General features: G+C 44.3%; 1 protein-coding gene across 4 annotated transcripts in view; it reads left to right on the plus strand.

Annotated features, from left to right (window-relative positions):
- THUMPD2 (THUMP domain 2 tRNA and snRNA guanosine methyltransferase) overlaps positions 1 to 1,552 on the plus strand; it is a 37,478-nt gene extending 35,926 nt beyond the window's left edge. For 3 of the 4 annotated variants that reach the window (XM_077843509.1, XM_077843510.1, XM_077843516.1), the window contains one exon: positions 738 to 1,552. In XM_077843509.1, the coding sequence (XP_077699635.1) occupies positions 738 to 1,062 (325 nt within the window). In that variant the 3' untranslated portion in view covers positions 1,063 to 1,552. The remainder of the gene's footprint in view (positions 1 to 737) is intronic. The other variant, XR_013349389.1, reaches the window with a different exon arrangement.
- The last annotated feature ends 8,367 nt before the right edge of the window (positions 1,553 to 9,919 follow it).

The following is a 9,919-nucleotide window of genomic DNA, read 5'->3' on the forward strand; positions in this document are numbered from 1 at the left end:
CTCTGACTCACCCTCCTGCTGAATTCCTTTCAGTGCCTCCTCCTCACTTCTCCTGTCTGCTGCCTTTCTGCCTCCAGTTCCTTGCCAGTGCTCTGGGCCCTCACTGTCACTTGGCTTGCCTCATTCCTGCTTGTCCTTATCTCGAAGCACAGGTTCAGGACTCACCTAATGCCTTCCCAGGGCACCTGGGATTTTCCCTGGATGGTAGCATTTGCCACCCTCTTGAATTTACTTGCCTCTCTCCTACTTTCAGGAATATCTTCAGCAACTCAGAGCGCAGACGTGCTCTGCAGAATTTGCTCAAGTGATTGCATCTCAGGATCTTCCCTTCTTTTCCTGGTCTTCCCTGTTGTCCTTCCCTTGTTCCTTTCCTCAGTCCTTCTGGTGATTTTCTTCTGCCACCATCCTACTACCTTTAATATATGCTGATTCTTTAGGATTCTTTCATTTGTCTTTTCCTTTGTACAATCACTTATTAGAATGTGACTATGAATTACTTTGAGGCTTGCCTTTTAAGTAGAGTAAAAATAGATAATTAAAGCAGATTTGTGCTAGTGATTCTGTAATTACTATAATGAATATGCATTATGGAAGATACTACCTAATTATCAAAATCCTTGTGTTTAAATAGATAAAATTAAATTTCAAATTAAAAACACCAAATATTTTAAATAAAGTGGGATTGTTTGTTGTCTAAAAAGAAAGAAATACTCATACCAATTACCATTTTTCCTCAGAGTGCTCCACGTTGGTGGAACCATTGTGTTGTTGCTCAGTGAAGATCACCACAGGCGCCTTCAAGATTGTGAACAGAGCAGCATCCCTTTGAATTCTGAGGTCAGCCACACAGATGAACTTGGAATCGAAAAGTGCTTGAATCCAGGAGAAAAAACTAGCATACCAGAGACAGTGTCATCTTCATCTGAAGCCAGTAACCAGGAGGGCTTAGACAAAATGCTACCATTTGGCTCCTTAGTGCCAGTAGAATGCTACAAAGTTAGCCTTGGAAGGACAGATGCATTCATATACAAATATAGGAAGTCCCACTCTTTTGGACTCTAGCAGGCTTGCCTGCTGTAAGCCAGGTTCAAATCCTTTTACGGCAGCTGCATAACAGTGAAGGTGGTTGTTTTAGGATCTTAATAGGGCCACAGAATTCCAAGGAAACAAACTCCCCTGAGGACACGAGGTGTGGCTGCTGGACACAGGTTCTGAGTAGTGAGTTCCAGCTTTATTCTCTAGGAGCTAAAAGTGCTGACCAAGGCCAGTGAATGAATATTTATACCAAAGGACTCTTAAACTTTGTATTCTGCTGGAACATGAAAAGTTCTGCCCTGCCTGCACTATTTCTGAGCAGAAGCTACAGCTTTGAACAGAGGTTTTCAGAGGTTGATATAAAGTGTATTGTAGTCATCACAAGGTTGATGATGTTTAAACAATCAGATTTTTCTAAATATAGAAACTTTTATGTGTTACTTTTTTTGATATTAAACTTGATTTTTAAACCTGTAATTTTCTTCTCCATTGGAATAAAAATAATTTTTAACTGCAATATCTTTTATATGTCCCATATTATATTATAAAACATTAATAGGAATGATAACAATATGAATCAAGCCAGTATCATCCAACATGATGGAAAATAAAGTTTGCTCTTTTTCTTTTAAAGACTTTATTTATTCATGAGAGAAACACAGAGAGAGGCAGAGACAGTAGGCAGAGGGAGAAGCAGGCTTCATGCAGGAAGCCTGGTGTGGGACTCGATCCCAGGACCGGATCCCACCCTGAGTCAAAGGCAGACGCTCAACCACTGAGCCACCCAGGCATCCCAGTTTGCTCTTTTTATAAAGCATTAATAAATTATCACCTCTCTCTTATTTAAATTAAATGCATTCCTTGTGTTTACTACTGAGAAGAAAATAGGAAGTTGATGGAAATATGATTTTCATTTTTTCAATACTCTAAAGTAGTGACTTGGCTTCTTGGTTGTTTTAGTACTATTTGAACAATGTTTCCATGTTTGGGAAATTTCTCACCTTGTGAATCCCACCTCTCCAGAGTAGAAGCTGAAAACTTCTTTTCCAGCTAGGGCCTGGCATGTAACCTTGGCCCAGTATCAGGATCCACTAATCAGTGTGGGGCTAGTGGGGCACAGATGATAAGTGGGATTTTTATCTGAGACTACTTCACAGTAATCCCAGTGGGAACTGAGCTCGTCATGTATCCATACAACAAATATTTATTGCATACCTATTATCTGCCAAAGCATTGTCCTGGGTCCTTGGACCACATCAATGAACCAAAGATCCTTGCCCTCGTAGGACTTAAAACACTCTCATAGGAGAGACAGATAAGAAACAGGAGACAGGAGACATAAGAATAATTTATTTGACAGGTTAGAAGGTGGTAAGTGTGGAGTAGAGGGAAGGAAAGCAGAGTATAGTGATCAGGAAACACAGGAGGATGGGTATACTGTTTTGCATTTTTCAATTAGGTCAAGCCTCGTTAAGAATGTGAGATTAGAGCAAATATTTAAAGGACACAGAAGAGTGTATATGGAATATAGGCATATGGGAAAGCAGTTGCAAATGTCGTAAGGCAAGAGCATACCTTATGTATTTGAGGAAGAGCAGAAAGGAAATCTGGCTGGAACAGAGTGAGGGGGAGAAGGAGAGGTTGAAAAGGAAATGAGTGGCAGGTGGCAGTGGCAGGTTAGACCAAACAGGACCTTAAAGATCAGTAGAAGGACTGACTGACTTAAAACTACTATACATGTTTAAACAAGTAGAAATCCTTTTTTTAAAGATTTTATTTATTCATGAGAAACACAAAGAGAGAAGCAGAGACATAGGCAGAGGGAGAAGTGGGCTCCTTGTTGGGGAGCCCGATACAGGACTCGATCGCCGGACTCTAGGATCACGACCTGAGCCAAAATCAGACAATCACTGAGCTTCTCAGGTGCCTGAACAAGTAGAAATCTAACATACGTTTTATAGAGTCACTGTGACAACTATAGTTTGAGGAGGCAAAGGTAGAAATACCAGTTGGGAGTTTTTTGCAATAATCCAGGCAAGAGAAAATGGTAGCTTGCCCCCAGGGCAGTAGCAGTAGATGTAGTAAGAGGCAACTGGATTCTGAATATACTTCAGTTCTCAAATATAGCATCTGCAGATGTGTTTGATGCATGGTGTGATACATGGAGAGGAGGGAAGAGTGAGATACTTAGTCAAGCCCCCTGAACAGGGTGCTCCCATCAGCTGATGGGGGAAAGGCTTCGGAGGGGGCAGGTTGGGTGTGAGACGGCAAAAGCTCATTTTTAGACTTGCTGACTTTGAGATGTGCATTAAATGTTCCCTGTGGGGGAGTTGAGTAGGCAATTGAATACATGAGTCTGAAGTTTAAGACAAAGTTCTGCCCTGGAGATAAAGTTTGGGGATTTTCAGGATATTGATGCCATGAAACTGAATGGGATCTCCAAAGGACTAAATGGAGGAGGAAAAGGAAGAGGATACAGAGCTGAACCCCGGGTTCCTCCAACACTAAGAGGTCAGGAAAAGGGAAGGAACCTGCAAGGGAACAGGAGGAAAATGAGTGGTTGCCTGGAAGGCAAATGAGCAAAAGATATGGAGGAGGGAGTGATCTATTAAATGCTGCTAGATACAATAAAGACTAGAAATTAGGGGGATCCCTGGGTGGCTCAGGGGTTTAGCGCCTGCCTTTGGCCCAGGGCGCGATCCTGGAGACCCGGGATCGAGTCCCGCATTGGGCTCCCGGAATGGAGCCTGTTTCTCCCTCTGCCTGTGTCTCTGCCTCTCTCTCTCTCCCTCTATGTCTATCATGAATAAATAAAATCCTAAAAAAAAAAAAAAAAGACTAGAAATTGACCCTTGGAGGGGCACCTGGGTGTCTCAATGGTTGAGTGTCTGCCTTTGGCTCAGGGAGTGGTCCCTGAGTCCTCGAGTCTCGCTTCGGGCTTCCTGCAAGGAGCCTGTGTCTCCCTCTACCTATGTCTCTGCCTTTCTCTTTGTGTCTCTCATGAGTAAACAAATAAAATCTAAAAAAGAAAGAAAAGAAAAGAGAAAAGAAAAGAAAGAAAAAAAGAAAGGGAGGGAGGAAGGAAAGAAGGAAGGAAGGAAATTGACCCTTGGATTTAGCAATGAGGTCATTAATGACCTTGACCATCTGAATTTAGCTGGAGTAGGGAAGGAGCAAAAACCACACTGGATTGGAATTAAGAGAAAATAGGGGGAAGAGCTGGAGGTAATGAGAACAAAAAACTCTTGCAACTAGTTTTGCCAAAAAGGGAGCATAGACTGGAATTATCAGGTTGGTAAGGGATGTGGAATCAAGAGAATGACTTTTTTTTTTTAAGATGGAAGAAGTAGCAGGATGTTTTTCATATTGAAGAGAATGTTCCAGGAAAGGCAAAAAACTCATGAAGTAGGAAAAGGATAAGTGCTGGAGCAGTGTCCTTGAAAAGGGGGTTGGAATACATTCCACACGTGGGGGAATTAGCGGTCGATAAGAGCGTGAATAATTTCTCCATGGTTACGAGTGGGAAGGTGGCAACAGGCATTTCTGCAATAACATGATAAATGTGCCCCTGAAAATTTTTCATTCTCAAATTCATGCACTAAAAATAACAGAATTTACGGAAGAAATACCAGACAGACCATTCCAAACCTATCCAACTTTGGAAATTGCATACTAACAAAAACACCAATTAACATAGTTTAAAAGAACATGCTAACATTCCTAATAAATAAATACAGTTGATCCTTGAACAACACGAGGGTTAAGGGGCCCTGACCCCCACACAGTCAAAAACCCACACATAATTTCTGAGTCCCCAGCAATTTAACTACTAACAGCCTATTGTTGACCAGAAGACCTACCAATAACATAGTCGATTAGCATATATTTTGTTATATGTATTATACTCTGAATTCTTACAATAAAGTAAGCTAGGGAGAAAAAATGTTACTCAGAAAATCACAAGGTCTATCACTGTTTGCACCGTAGGTCTATCACTGAGAGGGCAGGGCAAGGGCAGCGGCAGCAGTGCCCCCCTGCACTGGGATGGCACAGTCGCAGAGCCTTGTGAGCAATGCATCAGCCTAGCACAGTACAGCTGCGTGTCTGCCTGAAGGTGCACCTCCAGCCCTTGGCCACAGGGAGGGGTCTGCGCCTGGCCTGGCTGAGGCTCAAGGCCCATGGCCACTCGGAGCACCAGGAGGACCGAGAGTTGGGGCGCTCAGAGCTACCTGGCTGCAGCACTGCCCCTGCGTTCTGGGCATGGTCCTTCAACTTGAGCCCAGCCTCCTGCCTGCCCACACAAGCTCTCCACCCAACCACCCTGTCAGCACACAGGTTGACCTGTGGCCTTGCCTGGTCCTGGGCCCCTGTGGTTTGCTCATGGCTCCGAATGGCCTCACCAGGTACTGAGAGGGCAGCAGACATGACCTCTGCACCCTTCACCCTTGATTTGGTCCTGTGGAGACTGAGGTAGGCAGCTATAAATAAATGCCTTGTGGCTTTTGTTGCCAACTGTTAAAGGGGCGGGGGGCGGGGGGGTTTGCGCAGGGCACCTGGGTGGCTCAGTCATTTAAGCATCTGACTCTTGATTCCTGCTCAGGTCATGATCTCAGGGTCATGGGATGGAGACCCACATTGGGCTCCACCCAAGTTTGGAGTCAGCTTGGGATTCTCTCTCTCTCCCTCTACCCCTGTCCCCTCCTCCCCACCCCCGTGTGCACAGTAAATAAATAAATCTTTTAAAAAAATGTGTAAAAGTGAACTTCCACAGCTCAGACCCGTGTTGTTCAAGGCTCCACTGTATTTCAGTAAATAAAGGATTTCACCTTTCGAAGAAAAGGGCAAAGGCAGCTTGATAGAATTTGGTAGAAGGAAGGGTAGAAGCTGCTACATACACACTAAACACTTCCAGGACATACCTGTGGCCCAATGGAATAGATAAGAAGATGCAGTGAAAAGGCATCATGCAAACTACCCTACTCTTCGTAGTCTGCTCATTCAGCTCATTCCATTAGTGTCTTCACATTCAGCTGCTCTTATCTCGTGGCACATAATATTAATGTGCTGGGGGGCGGAATTGTGAACCGACCCAATTTCCACCTTATAGTGACATCATCCCCCCCCCCCCACCTAGCAATAATATTTGAGTTAATGCCTATTACAGAAACACGCATTGTAGAACAGACTGTAAGTGGGAGCAGATGCTGGAAGGTGGGCGGATGTGGTGGTGGTAGACTGTGCAAGTTCTCTTCTGACTGCTTCAGTGTTCTCAGTGAAAAATTATGTGGTAATTCCCCCCAGACTTTATGCCTGGAATGGTGCCCTCAGCAAACGCAGAATCCCCACAATGGCTGCTAAACCATGGAGTAAGGGTGACTGTTAGAGGAGGACCAAGATCCCATCTTCCCCAGGCTCCCCCAATCCTACCAAAATAGCCAAACAAAACAATAATTCCTCTGTAGGAACTGCAACTATTAGTGCCATTAAGAAGAAAGAAGCACAGATGCTTGATGGAATTCCTTGGCATCAGAAGGCATCTATGTCACCTGTGGGTTTGTTGCTCTGACTCATTTACTTTTAATGGAGGCTTACGCAAGAGAGGATTCTCCAGCTGATCCAGGCCCACAGCAAGTCCTAATAGGGGAAGTATAGCTGTAAGCGCTTAGCTTTTGGAGCAAAGCCAAGCTCCCTTGTGCAAGTAATTATTCTCCTTTTAGAAAGAACTCTTGGCTGGCAAATGAAGGCTTGACCATAGGCTTGACTATATAACCTAAACTGCCCATCTCGAACTGAGAGTGATTCGATCCACCAAGCCCAAGTTCAGTGAGCCCAGCCCACCAGCACATTCTCATCAGGTGGACGCGGTTTTTATCAGCACAGAGCTCCATGGCTGGAGGTCCTTGTGAGCTACAGGAGCAGCCAGCACCTTATCCTGCAATGTGCCTGCTGCCTGCTGCGCTGCAACCCTCCCTCGTGACCATGGTCTACGTTGTACACTTTGCCTGGAAGGAGAGAGAGAGCCTGAGAGGTAGATTTTACCACGTCATGGCAGGGGCTACCAGTTTGAAAGGGCGGTCAATGACATGATATTTGTGTCCTACCAAAATGGTCAAGAGTTACCACCATGGGGGAGGTTCGAAGTACGCAGGTGGAAGAGTGTCTGCCCTGTGTCTTCCCTTGGCCCTAGCCACTCTTGCTCGATGGCCTCATGGACAAGGTGGCTGTGGTTTCAGGAATAGAGATAATGTACTGGGCCAATGAAGGACTTGTCACCAACTGCCTGCTGCCACTGCTGATTAACTTTCAGCAGCATGACCAACCCTGAGACCTATTATAATACCACATTCAGGAGGAAAATTACTTCCTTCCCTTCCCTTCCCTTGTGGAGAGGGCAATAATTTGTCCTCAGTGGAATAACCAGTCATTCTAGGTTTGGATTCTCCAGGCCAGGAGCACCTTTCATGGACTTACCAAACTACCTTACTTGTGGTCGTTTACTTCGTGCAACAATGCTCACCAGAGTTCAGTTACAGTGATAGAAGTGAGACCATAGGCCTACGCTCATAGGATTTCTTACCATGTACCCCATCACCTGAACAGAAGGCCTTGTGACATGAGTTATGGGGCCAGCAGAGAGAATTCCCTGAGAGGGTGAGATGCCTCCCTGCAGGATGCTGTGTGTGCTATGATCCAGTGACCAATAGATGGTGCTCTTTCTCCCAAAATCAGAATAAAGAGACCAATGGGTGAAAGTGGGAGGGGTACTTATTACCCTACCACCTCTCATTAAGCAGGCACCAAAATGGAACCCACTTTCTGGAAGGGCAGCAGAATAAGCATCAGGGTCCAACGTCAATGGTGTAAGCTGCACTGTGGGTGTTCAGCAGAACTGCAATGGGTCATCGTGGCAACAATCCCATCATAGGGTTTGAATGGTGTTCCCAGCTTTATAGCCAACCAGACAAATTTTCTGGCCCTTTTGAGCACCTCAAAATATTTTAAAATAAACTCCCTTTCTTCTACACTACCTAAAGTGGACTATTGATCGCACCTGGGAACCCTGTCCCACATACCTAGGTTTCTAAGCACATTCCTGTGGTGCTTAGACACGGGCACTGCCTGTGTCAATGTCACTGGAATGTTTCCATATGGTTCACATTTTCCCTTTTGCCATGTTTTCCAGGTCTCAATTTTCTATTTTTTGCTGCCCCTCCCCAAATTACTTTTAATGTTTTTGGCCTCAAAGATTTCGAACAATAAGGTCTTTTTTATTCTGTGCTGAAGCCTTACTTTCATCTTTCGAAGAAAAAAATGCATGTGGGGGTGGACATCTTTGTGTGTGTAACCAAGATGCAGCAAATGACAGAGAGAAAAATGTGTTTCTTCATGGACTTGAATGACAGCGGTAGAGATCATAAGAGGCAGTGGTTCTAATTATCTTAGTGTATTTCACAGAATTAAATCAGGGTTTTGAGTTCTGCTAGAAACATCTTTAATATCAAATGCATAAGGCAATAAAGCTTTTTGAGGATTTTCTAAAATTTAAGGTTATATTCTACTTGGAGTATTTTATAGTATCTTCCTCCCTTTGGCACAGGGTGTGGCCCATAAGAACGATTAATATTTCTTGAGCTAAATTGTACTGGCTCCTGTTGGAGGGTGACAAATAAATGCCTGTGAAACTGAGGACAGTGAATCAAAGGGACACTCAGAAAACCATGCAAGAGACAGATAGCTGCCCAGGGACACCTACTTCCTCTATAACCTAGAAAGCTAAGTCTCATTGGGGATTCAAAATATATTAACTTTCAAGAGGACCACTCACTCGGAAATGAGGTAAATACAACTGTTCATAGAGCTATGCAGGAAAGCCTTTGGGCTAAAGTTAGGTGAGATGCAAGGTCTTCACAGAGCAATCCTAGTGGTTGAGAAATCTCAAGCGAGTGTTTTTATGCCTGTTATACCAACACTATTTCCTATAGTGTATGTAGCTTTTTCTGTTTTCCTGTTCTTTCACTCATCTACTGAGCTATCAAGCATTTAGTGAATACCTGCTATGTGTCAGGCTCAGGGGATGCTCCTTGGTAGACTGGCCTTGCCTGAAAGGCAGGTGGGCGCTGGGATAGGGGGTTTTGGCAGGGGTGAGGAGGGGGGTCACCACCCAGAAGTCTGAGTGTGGGAGAGAGGATTATCTCTGACCTCTGGAAATGGAGGGATGAAACCACTCTCTGAAAAAGCTTGACTGAGAGGGATGAAGGAAGTCCAGGAAAATGCTTGAGTGACAAGCAATGGATTTGTTAGGAGTTTAAAGAAGAGCTCAGTTTTCTTGGTCTTTCAGTTAAATTCCATGAATTTATTATGTTCAAGAGAATCAGATTTGAAGTGTAATTTTGCCACCTGAATGCCATAATCATTTAATATTGTCAGTTTTCATCAAGTTCCTTCAGCAAGTAACTGCCTTCACAGGGGTGTAACAAAGGGGAGCGATTACTCCCAGCCCCCTCCCTGCCATCCCCCTCTCTCTTACTCATTATTTCTACGACTTCGTGGTCATGCTTCTGGCACCCTTTTGTGACTCTGCTCTAGAAACCTCCACACTATGAGATTGAGTTCACCTTGTTAGAGTGGGTAGAGTAACCACGTGTTCTGCTGTGTGCCTCCAGTGCCCTGTACTGGCCTCTTGATATTGACGTGGAAACCAAGGAAAAATAATTCACTGAGTCAGAAGTTTTTTGTTTTTATTCTTGTGTAAATCAGTTTATACCACTCTCCTGCTCAAAACCCACCAATGAAGTTTCATTTTACTCCGTGTCCGATCTGCCCTCCAACTTCATTTCTCTCTTTCATTCTCCCCCCCTTTCTGACCCTGGAATATGCAAAGCTT

Source organism: Canis aureus, chromosome 12, assembly GCF_053574225.1.
Source record: "Canis aureus isolate CA01 chromosome 12, VMU_Caureus_v.1.0, whole genome shotgun sequence".
NCBI lineage: Eukaryota > Metazoa > Chordata > Mammalia > Carnivora > Canidae > Canis > Canis aureus.